At 34.6% G+C, this 24,334-nt stretch overlaps 2 protein-coding genes across 3 annotated transcripts in view; one reads left to right on the forward strand and one right to left on the reverse strand.

Annotated features, from left to right (window-relative positions):
* LOC126969200 (rho-associated protein kinase 2) overlaps positions 1 to 9,025 on the reverse strand; it is a 53,232-nt gene extending 44,207 nt beyond the window's left edge. The window contains exons 1-4 of the mRNA XM_050814518.1: positions 8,449 to 9,025; positions 6,314 to 8,242; positions 5,809 to 5,969; positions 4,197 to 4,406 (exon numbers count right to left, since the gene is read on the reverse strand). Coding sequence (XP_050670475.1) covers positions 4,197 to 4,406; positions 5,809 to 5,969; positions 6,314 to 8,242; positions 8,449 to 8,629 — 2,481 coding nt within the window. The 5' untranslated portion in view covers positions 8,630 to 9,025. The remainder of the gene's footprint in view (positions 1 to 4,196; positions 4,407 to 5,808; positions 5,970 to 6,313; positions 8,243 to 8,448) is intronic.
* Positions 9,026 to 15,784: 6,759 nt separating this feature from the next.
* The window catches only part of LOC126969266 (TATA box-binding protein-like 1), a 42,891-nt gene continuing 34,341 nt past the window's right edge, over positions 15,785 to 24,334 (forward strand). The window contains exons 1-2 of one of the 2 annotated variants that reach the window (XM_050814645.1): positions 15,785 to 16,020; positions 19,633 to 20,237. In XM_050814645.1, coding sequence (XP_050670602.1) covers positions 19,648 to 20,237 — 590 coding nt within the window. In that variant the 5' untranslated portion in view covers positions 15,785 to 16,020; positions 19,633 to 19,647. Of the gene's footprint in view, positions 16,021 to 16,484; positions 16,727 to 19,632; positions 20,238 to 24,334 lie in introns of those variants that run through there. The other variant, XM_050814646.1, reaches the window with a different exon arrangement.

The following is a 24,334-nucleotide window of genomic DNA, read 5'->3' on the forward strand; positions in this document are numbered from 1 at the left end:
TTTTTAGGGATATATATCCCTAAAAACGGCGCGTATTTCTGCGGTGAAGCAGTAATGCGTAAACATTACTGTGTTTCGGCAAATGAGACTTGACATCTTATGTCTCAAGGTGACGAGCGCAGTAATAGTGCTACTCAGAATTTTTAGGTTTTCCAAGGATAGTAATGGAAAGGGCGTATCAATTATCATCAGCTGTACGTCCTGCTCGTCTCGACCCTTAATTTCTTTAAAAAAATACTAGTTCGCGTGATGATTCCTTGTTCCGCGCATGTCAGAGTCATCTTATTTGCGAACATGAATCCGTTTAACTTGAAAGCAATAAGCCGTTAGTTTGTAAGTACAGTGCGCAAACACAGCTAGCTTTTCTTACATATAAGGTAAAACTTTGTTTGTGCGAGCGGCTTATACGGTGAGTCACAATATGTCGGGACTGACGTCATAACCGCGGGCTAATTCGGCGAGATGAACTATTCTATACAAACACTAGCCGGTGAGCGGTGACTGGTGAGCATCGCGTCACCTAAACAAGTGCATATATTACATAAATATATATAAGAGACTAGTTGACCCGACAGACGATCTTCTGTATATAACAAATAAAATAATGTTTTTTATGACTTTGTCAGTAATATATCATAACATCAAGAATTATTTCGTAAAATATGCTCCCTGTTGTTGTAATAAAATTGTTTTACAGCAGAACTGTCAAACCGTGCGTCAATAAATTCTCTCATAGAAAATATGTCCATACAAAACAAATATCGGACGACGGGGGCCACATCAAAGGAAAACAAAATTGTTGTTTTCATTTAATTCCGAACACTTTCATATTTATTCACCTTTTAAACCTTCCCCGGACTTCCACAAATAATTCAAGACCAAAATTAGCCAAATCGGTCCAGCCGTTCTCGATTTTTAGCGAGACTTACGAACAGCAATTGAAATTGAAATTTTTGTGGGAATATTTCTTTCGCCGAGTAGAGGTCAACTAAAAGAACCGATTTTACGAAATTCCACCCGCAGGAGTTGTTTTTTTTTTATTATGAACAGAACAACGCCTGTCGGGTCAGCTAGTATTACATCATTTAAAATATCTTGTTAACAAGGAAATTTGTAGAAAATCAATCTGTAAACGAATTATTTTCTCTATTCTTGCCATAAAATACTGTCAAAATGTCAAAGAAATAAAATTTGAAATTCAAAAATATTAAGGGTCACGAAATCAAAATAAAAACTATTCTGTTTCAATTTGGATCAAACTGCACACAGTGTGCACAGTTTGATTATAATCCGTACAGTTGTTTAGGTGTCCGTCGCGGACAAACGAAGTGACACGAAATGTTTATAGAAAAAGATTGTAAAGAGATAAAGTTTGTGATTATATGAGGTTTCTTTTTATAATAATAAGGGACCAGACGAACATCACGTAACGTAAATTATGTCCCAATAACATTATTATCCCATATGTCCCAATAACAGTACAAGAATCATGTAATAAATTATTGTATAAAATTTAAAAACCAAAACCATTACCTACATAATAACCGGTAAGGAATTATCAAAAGAAAATAAAAAACTATCAAAATCATTTATACCATATGAAGTTTTGAATTTGCCGCCTATTGCTAGGTTCAGCTTTCGTTAGCAAGGCATACGTAAAATTTGCGAATTACATCAATTAATTTACGTACACAGACATCACTGTTAGGCTGCTTTTCCACCAGAGATGTGCGAGGATGTGTAGCGAGGGATTTGTTTGTTAAGAACCAATACTATCGCTTCATTTACCTCGCCTCGGTCAGCACAGCTCTGGTGGAAACGGCTCAGCGGCGCTAGATTTTCGCGTATAGGAAACAAGCGAGAGATCTGTGCGAGGGATGTGTGCGAGGGAAGTGTGCAACGGATGTGTTGCGAGATTTGCGACATACTGTACCAGCCAGCATACAATGCGCACCCCCGTCGACACATTTTCACAGCACAGCTAGACATCCTCGCACGACACATTTCCCTCGCACATCTCTGGTGGAACCGCCGCCTTAGGCTGAGAGCTATTGAACGTACTTAGACTTTGCTCAGACTTCACTCTCAGCTAAGTTTTACGTAAGTAAAGTCTAAATACTCTCTATTAATCTCAGCCCTATAAGTACAACCAAGCTGTGGAATGAGCTTCCTGTGCGGTGTTTACAGGATGATACGACATGGATACCTTACTAAAAGGCCGGCAACGCTCCTGTAACTCCTCTGCCGTGATCACTTAACGTCAGGTGACCCGTACGCTCGTTTGTCCTTCTCTTCTATAAAAAATACTTACTTTTTCAATGGAATTGAAACATGCCTGAGTCAACCATTTCATGTTACTGATATATTATGTCACTATTAGAAATAACTTATAGGTTACCTAGCCCTTCTTAAGTATGAGGTGACGTAATAACGTAATAAATTTTACACACATAATAATATAATAACATTATGGGAAAATGCCTGATGTAATAGTTCAGCCCATGAATATGTTTCAAGTAGACTTGAGTATAATTTATCTCTGTTACACTCTATTAGGCAGACAGAGACAACAATATCAAATGTAGAGTACCTACTGTCTAGGTATGTTCATTTTGATGTTTGTCGGCTAATAAACTGTACATCGGACGCATTGACGTACAATAGACAACTAGACTCCTAATCGCCTATTAAAAGGTCATAAAAAAATGTCCGAGCGGCGTTGTATATACGTATACAATAACTTGTACAGATAACATTCAAACATTTGTTCAAATTAACACCTTATTTCGTGGCAATAATGTTCAGTCTATTGTAGACGCTTATAAGGACCTCATTGTTATGGTGCGATCGGTATCGTGTGATGGTAGTCGGGGATGTATTTTCTTTTAGCAAAATGATGAAAAACGTCAAGTTAGTTAATTTAAACGAGCACTAACCTGAATTGGGACACTCGAACCGTTTAAGTTTGAATAATATGCGATTATTTGGACAGATTTTCACTTAACACTATCATTGCGTGGCGTTATATTCAAAGCGCGGTCGAAACACAACTGAACGCAAACTCTGCGTAATAGACGCGTAGGCAGTATTTCGCTTCAGACAATGCACATGATTGTGAGTCTAGTTGTTTATTGTACATGAATAATTGGATGGAGCAATTTCTATTCTAAAATTCACTGTAATATTTTTACAAAATTATCATATATAAGAAGAATTTCGCCTCCATGTTTCATTGTAGAAATTAATCATTCCAATTCATATAGTTTTGTAGAGAAATAAAAATATATTTATTTACCTTAAACCTTACCCTATGGTAAATAAATATAATTCTATTTTATTCTACCATAGGGAGTAACAATAACATAACATATTGCAACAAAAATTGATATACGTCGTGAAGCTACACGAGTTCGTAAAGGGGCTTTCATAAGGGGAGAAGAACTGATAAGAAACTCCCATCACATCTTTTAACGACCGTTTTCAATAACCTATCCATCCTTAGTTAACAAATCTATCCTTTTACGCTTACTAACATTTCAATAACTTATCGACATAAATCATTGGACATAATTATGGATAGATAAGATCTTGTCATTTAACCGTAATAGTAATGTATCCGTAACTAGAGATACGTTATTGAAAACGGCCGTTAATCATATAACAGTATTTGCAGAACCAGACAAGAACCATGCCTCATTACCCTCTATATTTTTCACCTTGTAATGTTTATCTTACTGAATATTTAAAAATAATCTGTGGTTAACGGTGCTGGTGGCACATTTAGTATTACTTAATAATGTACTTTAGTTAGTACGATCTAATGTTTCACTGTATGTTTACCCCCATAAATAAATTAAAAAGTTAAAAAAAACCTACTATACTATAGTAAGCCTACTCAAAAGTTATTTAATTATAATCAAATAGTCTTTACTATCTAGAATCACTGCTGGAAGGTATGTGAGAACTGTTTTTATAAGATGCATTGCCCCCACACTGCTTAACGGAGGGTGTGATGTGCATATGTCACCCTGACCTCTGCACATTCAATTAACTCGAGTATATTAAGGACTTTACTAAGACATATTATTCAGTTTCCATTTTTTGTATCAAATGAAAATCTACTCCAAGTTTGTGAATATGTTTATACTTTTCAACAAGATTTTAACAACAATTTTATAAGAGGGGCAAAAACTTACCCTTGCATAGTGCATATCTCTCTCTGCTGTGGCTGCGGCAAGTTTCTCCGATGTCTCGTGCAGCGCCGCTCTAGCAGCAATGAGATCTCGAGAGCGCGCCTCCCGTTCGGCCGCCGCTGACCGCGCGGCACTCTCAGCAGTTGCTGTCTCCGCGCTTGCTGCTAATCGTGCTGCACGCTCCTGCTCCAATGCGGCTTGGAGACCAATGACCTGAGGAGTGGTCATCAATGTTCAGCAAAATAATATACAATGACGCCTCTCCTGCAGATATTGACGTCTTCACGTTGCCAGTCCTGACAAACTCCACAATGTGGCCTAGACGAAGGTAACGTGGATCATCTATTCTTCAATTGTCCCTTAACACAACCTTCTTTATACAATTTTATACCTGCTGAAGTACCCCGCCCAACTTCCTTTAAATGTCTCCTCTCCCTAGTTTTCACTCCTATTGTATATATATATTAAAATAAATAAGATTAAGTTGTAAGAACTTATATTAAATAATTTAAGTAATTATATTTGTGTATGTCCTTTATAGTCCTAACAGCATGTATAATTGTTTCAGGTATAACAAAATAAAACTTGTTTCAATCTTAAGCACCAATCACTACCATTAAAATTAGTAAAAGAATTCTCTAAGCTTGGTGGTCTACCTTAACGTGATATTGGCAAACTTGTGGTATACCTTCCACAGGAGCCATAGTAGGAAGAATAGAATAGAATAGACAAACTCCACTGGCTTTAGCCACTTGCATGAACCCGTAAATGAAAGATCTAATTTGTACCCATTACCTTTCCTAATGGGTTGTGGGCTAGGTGAATTTTCGATGTTTTCACAGATGTCACAGTCTATCTAAATGTATAATCAATGATCTAAGTAAAAAACAAATCTCTGATCTCGCCCTGAACACTGAGCAGAGCCCTCTCCATTGCATTCAGAGTGACTTTTTGTTTTCATTGTTTTGCCCACTAAAATGTTATTCTTGTGGATAATTGATATGGCGAGATAGGCAATTGGTTGGTCCATGGGTAATGCTTGCTGCATATGCTGTGTGGGGTGACTGGTTGATACTACCATTAATGGCTCACATTAAATTATTTTTTTCCATATTATCGAGCTGTTTCCATATATTGAGTATTTGTATGATTTGACAGGTTATTTTTGTAATTGTGTTCCTACCTATGTACACACGTATAAATCTTATCTAAATTTTATATAATGTATGTAGGTTGGTGCTCTTCCTATTTAACTCAATATCGTTTATAACCAATTTCTAGTAAGGCAAATTGTTTGTTTTAACTAAATAGCCTAGCCAATCATATAAAATGAAAATCCCAAAAATTCTGATCGGCACTACAATTACGCTCTTCACCTCGAGACGTAAGATGTCAAGTCTCATTTGGCCAGTAATTTCACTAGCTATGGCACCCTTCAGACCAAAACCATAATGTTCACATTAGTAGTAGTCATTTTATAAATATTTTGGGATGGTAAACAGCTATATTATGGTATGAGACCATTGGCAAGCCTTCGGTTGAGCTAATAAAACATGCCACATAATGAGATGCATACAATCATTTGACAACTAGATAAATTATAATATTTTCTTACTTTTTCACTTTCTTGTCTGTTTTCCCCCTCCAGCTTCTGCAGGCACTGCTGCATTTGCCTGTAGTCCACGCTTAACATTGACATCTGTCTGTCTTTCTCTTGTGAAGCCGCTTCAGCTCTCTGTCGACCAGTTTTTTCCTCATTCAATTTGGCTTGTAGTGCTATTAAATATTAAAATATATTATATTTCAAAATTACATATATATTATGAATAGTTATTCAATTCAACAAGAAGCCCTTGCCCCCTCTTATATAAAAAAGCAAACACCAATAAGCTATTATTATGGTTCTAAGAATTCTAAGCATTAATAAATGATATATAACATAGCTAAATACACAATACCTGCCAATAATTTCTCCAATGTTCCTGAGGCATGCAAAACAAATATGATAAAAATTTATGTTTAAATGATGTAGGCATTAGCACAGTCCTATTGCAATGAATGGATTTAGCATTACTTTGGTTAAAATGGGTAACAAGTAAATGATGTTCGGTATGCCTCACCTTTGACTAATTCCAAGTTAGCTTCCTGCTTCGAAAGCAATTGAGATCTCTGGGTTTCTTGATGTGCTCGTACCTCCTGCTGGTACATATGTTGGGTTGTCCTTAAATCATGACTCAATGATGCACATTCCTTCTCTAAGGAAGAAACATGATCAGAGAGCTGCCTATTGTCAGCTATAATTTGGTTCAATCTTGCTGTTGATCTTTCTAATTCAGCATGTGCAGTATTAAGCCTACTAGTGGCTTCAGCTACTGAAGCCTCTGAACGCTGTTTAGCTGCCTTCATTAAACCTAATTCCTCAGATAAAACACTACACTCTCTTTCTAAAGCATCTCGTTGTGCTCTTAAGCTGGCCATTGTGCCATCACTAGCTGCTGCAGCAGCAGCCTGGGCAGCACTTAATTCTGCAGCTTGTTTTCTGGATTTTGCTGCTGCTTCAGATTCTTGTTTCAACTTCTCTCTCATCTCAATCAACTGTTTTTCAAGAGCATTGATATTTTCATTATAAATGTGTAGATTGTTCATTTCTTTTGCTCTTTTACTTTGTTCTTCTTCAAAGCGTCGTTTTGCTTCTGTATAATTGATTTCAGCCTTTCTTCTAGCTTCGGCTTCTATTTCAGCTTTCCTCTGAATTTCTTTCAAGTCATGTTTTAGTAAGGCTAGTTCTTTATCTGTGTCCGTAATTATCTTTTTGTTCCTGGCTTCCCTCTGTGATAAGTCCTCTAATTGGTTACAGAGCATGACTTGCCTGTCCTCAAGTTTTCTTCTTGAATCTCTTTCTCTTTCCAATAGCTTTTCTAATTGCAGAATAGCTTCCGATCCAACATTATTGACATGATTATTGGATATAGTATCTACAACATCAGATGGTTTGATTCTGCCACCACATAAAATATAGTCACCATTATATGTAAACCCTACAAAAGGTAAATGGTTTCCAACAAATGCCTTTGGCACGGGGAATAATTCATCTAATGCATCAGATTTCTCTATATCATCAAAGTTTCTTGTGTCATCATCACCAGACAGCTCCGGCACTACCGGTGGTACCGAGTCTCTCAGATTCTCAAAACTCCATTGATCATTTACAAAGAATGGATGTTGTTTTATTTCATCTACACTATTTTTACCCAATCTCTTTGTTCTTTCTGTGAGCAAACCTCTAATCAAAGACTTAGCATCTTTTGATATATCTATGTCCTCTGGGAATTGTAATGAATTTCTGTGATCCATAATTTTTCCATAAGTACCAACTAAGCTGTCTGCATAAAATGGGGGATCTCCTATCAACATTTCATATAAAAATATACCCACAGCCCACCAGTCACATTCTCGGCCATAAACTCCCTCTCCATTCTGTGATTGTAGCACTTCAGGAGAAATGTAGTCTGGAGTGCCCACGGCATTGCTAGCTCGGACTAATCCATCTGGACCCATTCTCATACATGTGCCAAAATCAGCTAGTTTCAAGTGGCCATACTTATCTATCAACATATTGTCTGGCTTCACATCTCTATGTACAAAACCCATACCATGTATTACATCTAATGCAAGAACTATTTCCATTGTATAAAATTTTGCCCATTTTTCTGGTATATCATAGTTGGACATAAGGCTAACTAAATCTCCTCCAGGCATATAGTCCATTACCATGTAAAGATATTTATGATCTTGAAAAGCAAAGTGAAGCTTAAGGATCCATTCAGAGTTAGCATGGGCCATTATGTGTCTCTCTTCCCAAAAAAATGTGGAGTCTGACCTCTTGATCATTTCCACTTTACTTAAAAGTTTCATAGCATACACATGATGTGTTGATTTATGCCTGACAAGTTGTACTTCACCAAATGCACCACGACCAATTACTTTAATAAGGTCAAAATCAGCTGCTTTCAACCGTAGATCTACTATTTCTGAAGCAAATTGCTCATCTGAAACAATTATATGTATTATGTACATTATGCATTTAAAATTACATTATTTTTATTAATTATTGACACTTAATGTTTGTTTTAATTGAAGTTGACAGTTCATGATATTATTGTTTATTGGTAAGTACAATTACTAATAAAATTGTTGTATTCCCATCGCTTATCCCAGTACTAGAGTATAAGACCAGTTTATTTGGAATACCTACATCTACTGGTATACGCTTCGACATTTTTCATACGTCTTATGGCCGGGTGATCACAATCGGACACAAGAGCTGTGACGGTATCCAGCAAGCAGTCCACGTTTCCACTGGAACGAGGGTCACACAATTTCTCCTCCAATAAACGTAGTCGTCGCAAACGTTCCTCATCTTTCACAGTCCCCATCGTGAATACGGATTCTGACCCTTTCGTTCACAAAACACCACCGCACATTCTCCAGATCGTTACTCTGGATGGAAACACTATTCGCATAACGGCACATCAACAATCAAATTGTCTCTTTTCTTTCGAGGAAACAGAGAAACTTAAAACTATTCAACGGAAAACCTATGTTTCATTATCGAAAAATTTAAGCTTATGACAGGAGATAAAGGTTCTCACAACAAAGCATATGCACGTTTGAAAACAAAATAAAGGAAAGTGTCACTGTTTGCCTTAGGATTTTAAATTACATAGCTTAATCTCATAATATTTTGTTTATTGGTTACACAATATTAAACAAAAAGAACTTAGATGAAATAAAACTTTTCACCGCATCACTAGCGATTAGCGAACGATGTTCCAACCACAGTAATTCTAACAATAACTTGAAGTTGGCTCTAGGGCTCTCGGCTGACGGTTCGACTGACGCGACGGATAATAAAACATATTCTTTGATCTGTGTTGTATGCTCAGCGGTCAGCCGTCTAAGATAAAGTACTTACTTAATACACCGTCGAAGGTGACAAACAAAATAATAATACCATGCGTGAACGAAATCACAGCAGTGTTTTTTTTGGGAATAGGAGGACAAACGAGCGTACGGGTCACAGGTGTTAATTGATCATCGCCACCCACTTTCTCTTGCACACCAGAGGAATCACAGGGGCGTTGCTGGCCCTTTAAGTAAGGTGTACGCGGTTTTTGGTGTTTGTTATTAGCAAACTTCACTAGCAACGAGCGCGTTAGTTGTGATTGTTATTTATATGACGTATTATAGGGTATGTTCCGATATGCACTGCGACCACTGTACAGTGTGACGCCAATTTAGTATACTGTGAAGCCGTTCCTTTATAGCCAGTTATATTGGTTACTATTTAAAACAGAACGCAATCCCGTATACTGTCAGCCGCATTTTTTGACGCAGCATTCAAATGAGTGTATTAAAGTTTTCTAGTTCATTAAGAAAACTGTTGTTAGAGTACTATCAAATTAAAAATATTTGGAATTGTACTGTAGGTATTGCTTATAAAACGTTAGGCACTCGAGTGGTTTAGATTGATCACGTGATCAAAGTAAAAAGTACTCCGAGTACCTTACCTCGAAAACGCCAGTGCTCACAGTAGAATATGGCGGCGATTTATGACGTCATAAATTTCCCTCGGCTACTGCGGCAGTATACTGCCAGTCCATAACAGTGCAGTGCTCTCAGTGCATATCGGAAGATACCCATAGTATTTGCGTGGCTGACAGTGAATTTAATAGAAATGAGGAAGCTATCATACCACGTAAGTACGTATTTTAGTAACGTAAAAAAAGCAAAGCATATTAAAGGTCATTGCAACCCAAATTTTAATTTTTTTAACTTCGTAAAGACACTGATACAATCTAATTTTAAGTTATTATTATAATTATGAAATTACCATTCATGAAAGCTACCTATTTATTACGTATACGAAGTAGGTTCATTGGTTGTGTTTCGTTTATCGTACTTAGACCAAGAGGCGACTACACAAAAGTTGTTTGTTATTGTTGATATAATGTTAATATAATACCTAAGGGGACGTGTTCAAGGCTTGACCAAACTTAGATTTTGAATACAATTTGGAGCGGAAGATTTTAAGGAATCTTAAATAAAGTACAATTTTTTTTTATAATGTGTGGTTTTCTTATCTTTGGAATAAGTTGTGGAATATCTTTCAAACGGCTTAACCAATTGATTCCAAAAACTAATCAGCTGTAAACATCAGAAAAACTACGTTGATCGCCACCAAGCCGGTCAAAATGAGTTGATTAGATCGTGAGTTATCGTTGACCAAAGAAAACCGAAAAAAGTGTTTTTTTACTTCTTAAATCCGAGTTTGATCAATTGGAACTCATATACGACGATATTTTCAAAAAAACTACAAATATTCTTTGAAAGGCTATATATATTTAATGAGTTGAATGCCGCTAAATGCGTGATAATCGCTTCATTTATTCGAAAGTTATTGCTGTTTGAAAATAAAAGAATCAGTGTTTAATTAAACTTTTATCTGACATGTTTTTTTTAAATAACAACTTACAAATACCCTCAATATTAACACTCCAAGTATTGTTGCTTTATATACAGAGTGATTATTTTATTTACAAACAATACAACAATGCAAGAACGGAGAGGAGGGTGATTTTTTTTTTTTATTTCTTTATTAATTAAAACATTAGTTAAGTTTTGACAGAAATAATATTATAATATTAAAAGAGGTAGATATGTCACTAGCGCGCCGAAAACCAATCGCCTAAATTGAGCTAATTGGCGCATGGGGTCATAGTCGCTCTCTCGATACGAAAACGGTACGCACGCGTTTGTTGTTGACAGAATTGCTTACAATTTAATATATACAGCATTAAAATGCCGTCTTGTGTAATGCGAAGATGCACTAATTACTCAAGTAAAAAAAGCAGAATTCATGGAATAACATACCACAAGTAAATGATCATGAAATGAAGTATTTTATTTGATTTCAATATTTCTCTAAATAAAATAAATATGAGCCCGTAAACCCCAGACTTACGTTATTGTATAAAAGCTGAAAGTTTGTCAGCGTATGCTTCCAACACAGGTAAGAACGATGGACCATTATGGAGTTTGGGTTGCAGTGGCTTTGGCAGGTAAACGGCACTAAAGGCGTGTAAAATACCGATCTAAACATCAAATAATAAAGTGCGATTTTTCGGTATTACCTTCAGAATATTATTAAAAATCACGTTATTCATTGCCAGACCCTTAACATACCAAACACCCTTAATGTTCATGAAATTATAATTTTACTTACGTCATAATATAAAAGCCGATTTTCATGTATAATAATTGGGTAATAAGTTGATGATATTTCCTCATTAGCCAGGCACTGTTGATAGTTCCAACGCCTTGCCAGACAGTCATAGTAAATCGCAAGAAGAGATTCGTGATAAGAATTACTTATGAAATAAACTTTTTGGCGCAGACTTATATAACTGATAGTCTATGTAAATTTTGCAAACATTCTCAGAAAAGACATTCGATGCTACAACTACCTTAAACTGTTAAAAATTTCAATTTATTCTGTCAATAACAGGTTTAAAAAAAATACAAAATAAAATATTCCTCAACAATTTAATTAAAAATTGGTATACAAGTTATTATAAAGGATAAAAAAAAATATTGATGACTTCACATATTATTTTAAAATTAATTCACATTTTTTTCAATGTCTCGTCAGAAAATAATGTTATTTTATCACTAATTTTGTAACAAATAACACAAATTAATGTATGACCCATAACTTGTTTTTTTTAAGCAAACTCACTTTTATTTACAAAGTCACATAAACAAATTGTAAACATATAATCTACGTATTATATACCAATTATATTGAATTTACTTTGTAGTATGTATATATTCGAAATATTTTATATCGTTAATTAATAATGACTATTAAATGAATAGTACTTGAAGATAGTTTATTATAATATTATTTTACCTGATGTTAACAAGTACTGAGTACTAAACAATACATGCGCAGTAGAAATATCAACTGCGCGGTGAGGGACCGCGGTAGACTTAACTTGCCATCTCACTCGCACTCATCCATATGCATACTGCCTCACGCTCTCCTACAGCTACCCTACATGCTTGTCTGGCAAGGGGTTGGAACTATCGAAAGTGTCTGCCTAATGAGGTAACATCATCTACTTATTACCCAAGTATTACATATGAAAATCAGCTTTTATACTATGTACTACGTAAGTAAAACTATAATTTCATGAACATTAAGGGTGTCTGGCAAGGAGTTCCCACGATGTTAAGTGTCTGGCAATGAATAACATGATTTTAATAATATTCTGAAGGTAAAACCGAAAAAAAAAAATTATTTGATATATTAAGATCGGTATTTTACACACCTTTAGTACTGTTTACCTGCCAAAGCCACTGTAACACAAGCTCCATAATGGTCCATCGTTCTTACCTGTGTTGGGAGCATGCGCTGACAAACTTTAAGCTTTTATAAAATAACGTAGGTCTGGGGTTCACGGGCTCTTAGACTATAAGTCGAGTGAGACTCGACTACGGAGTCGAGTCGAGTGCCGAACGAAGACGCAATCAGCAAGTTAGATTTATCTCTTTCTCGCTTTCGATAATTGTATCATGCTATGCTTCTTTCAGATATAATCGTAATGTAGTGTGCTATTGAAATGCTAAATGATTAATGTGTGCGTAAGTGAATCATATTTAAGCATCGAATTTAGGTAACTTATCTATACTTTTAAATATCATTGAGAAAATATTAATTTAATTTATATTTCAGGTTTTTTACTGTCAGGTCCTGCTTTACGACTTTGGGCAGTTAATTCATAAGGTTAGGAATCAAATACTTGAGCCTGTTCTTACCATAAATATTTGAAAATCTTGGTAATAGTAATTTAGAGTCTGCCATACTACGAGTACATAATATATTGCTTTCGTCTTTCTTTTTAAATACTTTGAGGCTCTCAATATAGTACTCATTCTTTAGTAGTGTCATTTTTATTTTTTTCGTGACAAGGTAGGATTTTGCAATATTCAAATAGTTTATGGTAATCATCGGAGATTTTTTTTTATATTAGGCGGTACAATTGTTTTTAAGATCCGCAATTGCAACGTATAAATTTTGTCAAGGTAACTTTTATAGGTCCTTCCATAGCTTGACAACCCATAACAACCAATGATTGATTCAGCCAAAGATTTATAAAGTAGTATTCGAATCTGATACGGAACCACAATTTTTAAATCTCGTTAATATCAATTAATCCTAATCTGTTCTCTAAACCAAACGTTTTTTGTCACTGTTAGAAATTATTAGATGTTGTTACTTATTCGCGGCCACGCGCTAAACCTGTACGACATAACTCTAGTAGGGAAGATATTCTACTTACTCGCGGCCGCGTGCTAAACCTGCATGATACAACGCTAGTAGCGAAGTTGTTCTACTTACTAGCGGTGCCATATGCTTCATGCTACGTTCACCCTTTCTCACTCTACCTCAATCGGTCTCAATTTCCTTCTCCATCTTCAAGGGTAAAAACGTCCCACATTTTCGTGACACTTTCTTGACACATCCCTGACGCACCTTCGAGAACCTCGGATTCGATATCAATAATGTTGAAATCATAAATTTGCGCGGCGGCCATCTTAGATTTCAGAAACGATCCCAAATTCATTCGCAACAGCCTCGAGAAAGTCGGATTCGATATCCATAACGTTGAAATCATAATTTTGCTAGGCTAGGCACTAGCCTAGGGAAGATGTTCTACTTACTACCGGCCAATAACGGTATGTATAACCGCCACAAAATCGTATTTGGTCTATAGAAAATACCCTAGGAGTCACTGAAACGAATAACCAAGTACGTTTTTCACTCTACTGTTGGTGCGGACTTTTAAAAAACCGGGTATTCTTAATCCATTTTTACCAAGAATGAGAGAGATGAGATAAGAAATCTTTTCGCGGCGGAGCAAGAAAACTTAATTTTCCAACAAGATGGAGCTCCGGCTCATAATAGTTGGAGAGCAGCAGATTTTCTAAATGAATGTTTTCCTACTTGGATTGGTACGAATGGACCGATTAGATGGCCGGCCAGATCCCCGGACCTTACACCATTACATTTCTTCTTTTGGGGATACGTAAAAGATATGCTATACAAAAAGCGATACGAGAACGTGGGCGAGTTACAAACATAATTGTGCCTTATCATATCGAGTATTCACCATAAAATGATAAGAAAATCAACAGGCAGCGGACTCATTAAAAGATTGGTGAATTGCGTAAGACAAGAGGGACAAAAAAATACCCACTTAAGTGACTACTTTCTTTTAAAATACTATGTTTCTTAAGAAGAGTTATTAGGTTTTGGCCATTCTTTCGATTGGCATCATAAAAGGAGGGGATTTTTTTTTTACATTTAAGTTGGTTTTATTCCCAGACGAGGTAAGTTATTTATAGAAAATCTTTGAATGCAGAATTACTAACTTTTAAAAATAACATAGTCTTCTTTCAGTAAAATACCCAATCTACGATATTTAAGGTACTCTCCCTTCATGTCCCATAATTGTGGGACGCCCTGTATATATAATCTCAATCTTGGAAACGGCTCCAACGATTTTCATAAAATATAGTATACAGGGGATTTCAGGGGCGATAAACCTATCTAGCTAGGTTTCAATTTGATAAATAAAGTTTTATCCGTGTTTTAATGAGAACCAGCTACAATAATATGAGGGTACAAAGGTAAATTTCGTCACTATATACAAGACTATAATAGCTCAGATTGGAATTTAGAATTAAAAGGGTTAGATATTATGTCCCTAGCGCGCCGAAAATTAATCGCCTAAATGGAGGCAATTCACCCCATTGGTCGTAGTCCCTCTCTCGATACGAAAACGGTACGCACGCGTTTGCTGTTGACAGAATTGCTTACTATTTGATATAAGTACAACATTAAAATGCCGTCTTGTGTTATGGGAAGATGCACTAATTACGAAAGTAAAAAAATCATAGAATTACATACCACAAGTAAGAAATCAACTAGAATAAGAAATAGGTAACTGAGTACCCTTTTAGGGTTGGTAGCGGACGTAGAGAGTGAGTGCTATTTGCTTACGTGAGTTTTTTCAGTAACACTGTCCCTTTCGGTATATCCCTTGCTAACTGCAGAAGAATCAATAAATCATTTTCTTCTTCATGATCAGGGGTGTGACGTCATCAGCTAGTCACCGCCTGCCCGTGTTTTTAAAAACTTTGATCGACGCACTTAGATCGTAAATATCTCATCCATTTTTTAAGACATGAAAAAAGTAAAAACGCCGTTAGTATTGTAATTCCTTTTTTAACTACAAAACGAACTGTGTTTTTGTAATTTAGCATGTAAAGTATAAAACGGTGTTCAGATTTATTAAGTGTTAATAAAATTAAAATTAAAATAATAAATCCAATTAGGTATTTAAAAATAAAAATGGATGAGGCTGTATGGTCTATGACCTTTTACTAATCCGGATGGGACAGCATGAATAAAAAAATCTTGCTTATGGTCCATACTCCATACTTATTACTTCATAGAATATAGATCACAGAACATGGCGGTGCACAAAAGGACGTGTTGAACATAATTTTTTGCATCACAAATTGCACTACTATCGAAGTATATTGCAAAATTAACTAAGTTTAACTTCAAATTGTCTTTGATATATGTGTAGTGATATTTTATTCAGTGTTAAATTATGAAGTTTTAGACCAGAATTGCAATGAAAATCGTTACTTCACTGATGGTATAAAAATAATTGTGACAATTATAGCACATAAGGTAATTATTTAAAATTAATTGTTGAAGGGTGTCTGTCTGATTTTTAAAACATCATATTTTCGAGTGACACTGGCGCATTTATATTAACCAACAAGGCATTTTGAATAATTTAATACACCTTCAATACACATAAACAGAAAGATCCTCCTAGCACATTTCGTAAAATATTATATTTTTTATTACCATGATTAAAAGATCATGTTTTTGTTTGTTTTGGAGATACCTGTAATAAGCTCTTTGTGGGATGTAATCACGTGTGGATTTGGTAGTTGTTAAGGGGTCAATAACTGCTGACTAAACCTATTTCGGTATTAATCGCTCGTCGGAGGTCAAAGAGTCGTTTTAACAGTTTATTTTTAGGTAAGCCTGAAATGAATCTATCCACGCGCATTAAATTTCACAGTAACTAGCCGTTCTTTGTGCTCTGCATTTTGGTTGATAGTTTTTTACCTGTCCATCGTGTCCTGTGCCTTGTGGTCGAACGAGGGGAGGGTCGGTGCGGCGGGAGGGGTTTATCCGGCAGTCAGCTGTGCTAGTGTCATGTCGCGTTCGCGTTATACCGAGTGCGCCGTGGGAAGTGGCCTAAATTAAATCCACTCCATTGCTGTTGGCGAATTTTAAATCTGTACAGACTGCAGATCAATAAGTTATGAGAACAAGTATTTCAAAATTCTAGTAATTTTTGGAACATCTGTGTATGGTTTAGGTAAGTATGTATTACTTTTTGATTGGATATCATTGAGACTCAGTTTATCTAATCAATTCTTATTTCATGGTAGTTGAAAATTTTATGTATGATTTACTATGCCTATAAATAGTTACTTATTTTCTATCTATTGCTCATTTTGTTTATATTTTAAAATTATTATTAGTGAACTAATTGAAAATTGTATATATAAATTTAAAGTAATTGTTAGTTTCTCGGGTAGCCTATTATAGAAATTTAACTGTCAAATTTTCAATTTAAACAGAGGATCGAATAGGGGAAGCAAGTGCTTTCCTTGAACTTTTATTTATATAAGTTTACTAACAAGTAAATTTTGTAAATGTTTTTCTACTTGTACTACTAACTTAAAAAAATTACTAAACCCCAATTCATGTTCTGTGGACAGATATCAGTAGATTGTCCTTACAATTTTCTTTTGATTGTTTATGTGTATGGACAAAACCAGAGGGAATAATATCAGGACTATGCCTAATTGAGGTCGGAAAAATTTGCCACACTCAGGTGTATTATATACATATGTGTTAAGAAAGAGCAAATATGCAAAGTATTTCATAATTGCCGGTTACAATTCAATTTCATTGTTCGATTGATTGTTTAGTTTGAATCATTGTTGTGTAATCAATAAAATTCAATAGTTATGGTTTTCATCCGAGGCTGCTGATAACCAAACGGCTTGGTGAAATAATTAATCACTTTATTCCAAATGTGAATCAACATGCATATCAGTGCAGTACTGTTCCGAATTATTTTGATAATATTGTAGTGAATGTAAATGAACACTACAGAGGTTTTAGTGATACATTTATATAAAATAATTGGTGGATTTTTTATTACTTTTTTTTGTGTAAAGTTAAATAAAGAAGCAATAATACACAATACATAAATACATAATTATAGCTTAAGCTATATAAATGTGTACATAGGATTTTTTTTAATGATAACTGATTTCCTTACTTCAAGAAAGATATTCTTCTGATGGAAAGAAAAACACCCTGCCTTTAGTGGTCAATGCAGTGCCACTCAGGATTCTTGAAAAACTGAAATTCTTAGTCATTAATCAAATCAATATCACTTAGGTCAAAATATAATTCATTTAAGTCAAGGAAATTAAACTTTTGAATGTCAAATGTTATAAATTTCACTATTTACAACCACTTCAAAAAAGGTTGAGATTTAATGAGAAGAAGTGCTCACTAAGTGGAGACTCCCGACCACAATTTTAATCAATATTTAGAGCTTGATTGTTTAAAAAAAAATATTGTATGCAAAGTGACAAACTTTCAATTAATGTTATTTATTAACTACTAGAAATTGTAGGTACATTTAATCCATACACACTGTAAATATAACTATTATGTGAGCATTTTGTTAATGAGTTTAAAGACCTAATATATATATATATATATATGATAGCTTTCACAACATAAACCAGAGTTTCTTATAACAGGATACTTCAAATCAGAACAAAATCATATAGTAGGTCATGGAAATGACACTTATGAATGTAAAAAAAATAAAATATTTTTCTTATTGAATCTACCGCTACTTTGTAAAGGGTTGAGCTAATGAGAAGAAGTAGCAAGAAACTCATTCTTTTATATCGAGATTTACATTTAAGTACATCGATTTACAAATAATTTCAAATTACAATATAATATGTAAAATGATGCAACAGACACACTCAAACGTCAGATAGTCAATGTCTTACACGAGTAAGTCAAAAAAGTAAATGTAAATTAATATAAATGTTATTGAGTACAGTAGCTCCATTATCCACAAATAACAGCCACCACAAGTAATACCCATTCACAAGCAAGACTCATGGACCATCCATTGCTTCCCTGACCTAATTTTAGGGAAAGATACAACCAGCCTGCCACAAGAATTCAAACAACGAATATGAGAGGTTGTGAAACCTTATTCTGCAACACTCACTGAATACCAAATAACTTGATTATTTTGATTGGATTATATAATTTCTAATTAAATCACATCCCATAGGGCTATTCATACCCAAGCTTTCTTATCATTTAAATAATTCTTGACATAATAAGATTTATATTTTTAGACACATTCCCATTTCAGGTAGACTATTATATCATCGTCATCAGCTGGAAGATGTCCATTGCTGGACAAAGGCCTCCCCCAAAGATATCCATGATGATTATATAATCCAACACAATTGCAGATAAAGTTTACTTAATCTAATAGTGGGCATTAATAGTTTCTTTTGTTGTTTTTCATATCAATATTATGTCTGTCATATATCTTCTAAATTTATTGACATTTTATAATTTTATTTTACTTACATATTTATATTAAATTTTCATATATTGGTTAACTGACCCCCTTGGTCCCATACTATACAATATATATCCCCAACAGCTCTTTTCAGTAGCACAAAAATAGACAGCAGCATTACCCCATAAAAATATACCACATGTCATAATGGTGTGAAAGTTACTAATATACACCAATCTTGCTTTTTCAAACTTTTTTATAATGCAGGTACAAATCTTTTATAACTTTGTGCGCCACAAATAATTCAATAAACATTAAAAAGGATTTAATTTTGAATATAATACTAAATGCATTCATAGCTTACATAACTGCAGTTATGTGACATTTATGCTATGTTTATCCAAGGTTTTAAGATCATTTCTTTATATTAGATATTATAATTATATAATAAAAAAAAAGTCCCTCATAATCATTTCATGAGGGAAACAATGACTTCTTGTTTAAATGAGCCACATCCTATTTCCTTTATCACCTATATAACAACAAGGGAATGTTACATGATTATAAATGAATGAGTCACCAACTATAATATTTAAACCCCCTTTATTCCTAAACTTATTAAATAGTCTTTTGCAATATTTCAGTTAGCCTTGGTGGACATGGCTACACTCATCCAGGAGAATGGTATTAAAGAACTGAGCAAAGCAACACATGGAGTAGTCACAAACCATGGCATGTCCCGTTCACATGGTATAGCAAGTCACATGGTCCCCGATCATGAGTACTGTGAGCCTAGTAAGCCCCAGGAGATGCCACAGCAATGTATGGAAGCTGGCGATGCAACAGCCCCACATCCAACTCCTGCAGAGGAGGAGGAAGAAACACCTGAGATAGACATTATGATAAACAATGTTGTGTGTAGTTTTAGTGTAAAGTGTCATTTGAACTTGAGACAAATTGCGTTGAACGGTGTGAATGTAGAGTTTCGAAGGGAGAACGGTATGGTGACAATGAAGCTTCGTCGTCCGTATACGACAGCATCTATCTGGTCTTCAGGGAGGGTCACATGCACAGGGGCAACAAGTGAGGAGCAAGCTAAGATTGCAGCCAGACGCTACGCGCGTGCACTACAAAAGCTTGGGTTCCAAACACGATTTCGTAACTTCCGTGTCGTTAATGTTTTGGGCACCTGTCGGATGCCCTTCGGAATAAGGATAATAGCATTTTCCAAAAAATACAAGGAGGCTGAGTAAGTAATATTTATATTTGAATTATTGTACTGCTTGATATATTTTTTTGAGAATCTATGAACCACGTGAACCAAGCTTAAAAAAAAATACTTTAACCCAAGGAGGTATTAACCATGACCTTAGCAAAAAAGTTTCTTGGTGTCAATGCTATTAGCATTTATGATAAACATTGTTAGATATTGAGTTTTGTTTTTAAAAGAGAATAAACAATAAATAAATCTCGGTAATATATAGACTAATGACCTTTTATAATGATATATTTACTTTATCAATTTCGTTGCTTTATTATTTCCATAGTAGATACCATGGAAATAATAAAGCAAGCAGATACTATTTTAAAAAATGTTCGAAGTAGAACATTGTTTGAAGGAATGAGAAAACTTACAATTCAGCCATGTCTATACATATAGGTATTGTCACATTTATAATGGCTGGAAATCTAGGATAGTGAACACAGCTTTTTTTACCAGTGGGACGCTCCTTTGCACAGGAAGCCGGCTAGATTATGGGTACCACAACGGCGCCTATTTCTGCCGTGAAGCAGTGATGTGTTTCGGTCTGCAGGGCGCCGTAGCTAGTGAAATTACTGGGTAAATGAGGCTTAACATCTTATGTCTCAAGGTGACGAGCGCAATTGTAGTGCCGCTCAGAATTTTTGGGTTTTTTGAGAATCCTGAGCGGAACTGCATTGTAATGGGCATGGCATATCATTTACCATCAGCTGAACGTCCTGCTCGTCTCGTCCCTTATTATCATAAAAAAAAAGCTGCCCATGGATAGTTGCGATACATAATACATGTCCACATCGTCTCCGGACCTTGTTGGAACATCAAGCCCCCTCCAGTTCCCCTTACAGCCCTTCGCGCTCGTCCTGTTGCGACAGTATGGCTTGCAGGTCCATTAGCGTTAGTAATGTCATATATTTTCGAGCTATACTTATCACTGCTTTGTTTTTAAAGTAACATTTCAACTTTTGTTGCTAATAATTGTAGTTTAGTTGGTCTGATTCTGTATAATAGTTCTGTTACAAAAATTCTTGTTGTATGTCTAACCCAGACTCCTTAAATTATTTTTCATAATTACAATAATAATAATCGGCATCACAACACAAGACCAATCTATAACACTGAATAAATAAATCATAGTTTATTTATTAATAATCATATCCTTGTGATGCTTGCTTTGTACACTGTAACAAAGTGATGATGTGACATCATCGACATCAGGTCTATTGTAACCGGGTTGTAGGTCAAAGGATATGGTGTCAGCCTTTAAATTGGAATACTGATCATGCCACATTCACATATGGCTCACAAATTTCCAATTTGTATATTATATTATGTGTTATAATGGCTTTTGTGATCTTTCTGAATATAAGAATGAATTAATTAGAGTATATTATGTATTTATACCTTTTATTAATGAATTATTTATACTTTTTTGAATAGGTGGTAGTTTTTGGCGTTCAATATGTGATTTTTAATCCTATTTTGAATAAAAATATTTGAATTTGAATAAAAGTTGAGCTCAAATTGGTTGCATAGAGAACATATCTGGGTGAGAATGAAATGGTGTCTCACTCATGTATTCCTGCAATGTGCAGGAGGGGCCAACTAAAGGGTAAAAACCTTTGAAAATACATGGGGTATTTACTATTTGCAGACTTCTAGGAAGAAGTCTGAAAATAGGAAATACCCCGGGAATGTTGCGAACTTATGGAAAGAGCTGGATTGGAGTAACTGACAAATACTGCCCAAAATAGAACCAATTAAGGTCTGATTCCGGAAACAGGAGCTACCATACCATATACTCTCTATAATAATTTAAATGTATTTACACTACTTTACATTTACAAATAAAAACCCATACCTATAAGGATGTGTAAAAAATAATCTACTTAATTATTATGACACACTGACAACGAAATGGTCGCAGTTTCTTATTTTCGGGGAATAATTATTTTTCGCAATATTGTAACTTATTGTGAATAAAAAGACAATGATTATCCTAAATGTGTGTGTAATTATAGAAGTAAATAAAAAAATATAACAATAATAAATAATTGTTTTATATAATACTATTGGTCAATAATACTTAATTTTTTTATTCTAGGATTTGATGGGGATGGACTTAGCATCCCGTAGCACGAATTTGGAAGTAAAAAATATTGTAGTTGATAGAGCTTTAGTCCACGATTATAATGATACCACTCTTATTCATTTCTTTCTTCCCATAAAAATGTACCAATCCTTAAAAATATTATAATATTTATAATGGTTTTTTAATCTCTGGAACAGTGCATTACCTTGTAATAAGAGTGATAGCATTATAATCGTGGACTAAAACTCTATCAATTACAATATTTTTTTTTACCTCATAATTCGTGCTACGGGATACTAAGTTTTAACCATTTGATGTACAGAAATGTGTTATTGGGGATCATATGAGGTATTCACATCGCATTGGTCACAGCTTCACATATGATGTTTATTATGGAATTCAGTCTACTGCATGCCCAACTAACAAACACTAAAATGATGGTGTAAATCTTCATACAAACGCACAATCAAAGTGATGTTGCGTCTTATCTTATTTTAACATGCTTAGAGAGATTTAAATCCACACTCACCAAGTAGTTAGAAGCTGCTAGTATTTTATGTGTATAAACAGTTTTGATTGTAACTTTTGTATCACTCGTATTATTAGGTTATCCATATCTATCTATATATGTATATAATGAAAATGGTATTTTTTAAGGCTCAATCACGCCTAAACCACTGATCGTATCGACATGTAACTACCACCATTCGATGCGAAATTTATCCTAGATGGTTTATGGCTACTTATTTTTCGAATCACAACGTTCCTTCATTAATTCCCTTTTTAAATTCGCCCAGCGAAGCGGGCGGCAACGGCTAGTATATAAATATTCAGGCAATCCCAAAGTTATGGGACATGAAGGGAAAGTACATTAAATATCGTAGATAGGGAATTTTACTAAAAGAAGACTTTATGTTATTTTTAAAAGTTAGTAATTCTGCATTCAAAGATTTTGTTGGATTACTTGCCTCAATCTATGGAATGATAATATCGCTACTTTTCGAACGTCGTCGCCGGCAATAAATAACTTTCTTGAAATTTGACTCAAACATTTTACGTTGTTCCTTTCTTTTAAAATAGAAGAGTTATTAGTTTTTGGCCATTCTTTCGATTGGCATCATAAAAGTAGGGGTGTTTTTTTTTACATTTAAGTCGGTTCGATTCCTAGACGAGGCAAGTAATTTTTAGAAAATCTTTGAATGCAGAACTACTAACTTTTAAAAATAACATAATGTTTTCTTTTAGTAAAATACCCTATCTACGATATTTAAGGTACATATAACTAGGTAGGTACAACTTTTCTGTGTCTGCCTGTGTGATTTTGGTAGATATAACTTATGAATAGAATATTTACAATTTTACTCGGACCTCTTTTTCTTTCATTTCAAGGATAAAATATTAATTATGTACAAATTAATAAATAGTTTCAAAACAGAGTTCAGGCTTAATATGTGTTATTTCGTGACAAATTATTTTCCTGGTGGTGAAATATCCGAATAGGTCCCTGCAGATCATTATAACTGTCTTTGGCTTATTCAATGACCATGAAACACATTTCACTTCAGATAAGATTAGACATTTTTGTAACCAGATTTTTCAATTGGGACATACATTTATACATTTATGCGAATTTATGATAGATATTCATAATTCACAGTTACTTACCTTCATTAAGAGATGTTCAAAGTAAAATGTTCAAAGCAAAAGTATTACGTTATTCAAAAGAATTGTTAAAAAAAAGTTTGTGTGCTAAAGGTTACTATAACATAAATGACAGTCTTAATGATACCACAGATTGGGAATGGAGCGACCGTCCTCAGGCTATTAAATAATAAGGTTAATTGTACAATGTTACTTTGTAAATGTTACTTTAATTGTAAAACATATTTTTGATTAAAAAAAATGCCCGCTGAGTTTGTTGCGCCCATTCTTCTCAGGCCTGAGGCATTCATTTTGGAATGGGTGGTAGTTTTTTCACTTTCAATAAGTGATTTCA

Source organism: Leptidea sinapis, chromosome 17 (genome assembly GCF_905404315.1).
Source record: "Leptidea sinapis chromosome 17, ilLepSina1.1, whole genome shotgun sequence".
Lineage (NCBI taxonomy): Eukaryota > Metazoa > Arthropoda > Insecta > Lepidoptera > Pieridae > Leptidea > Leptidea sinapis.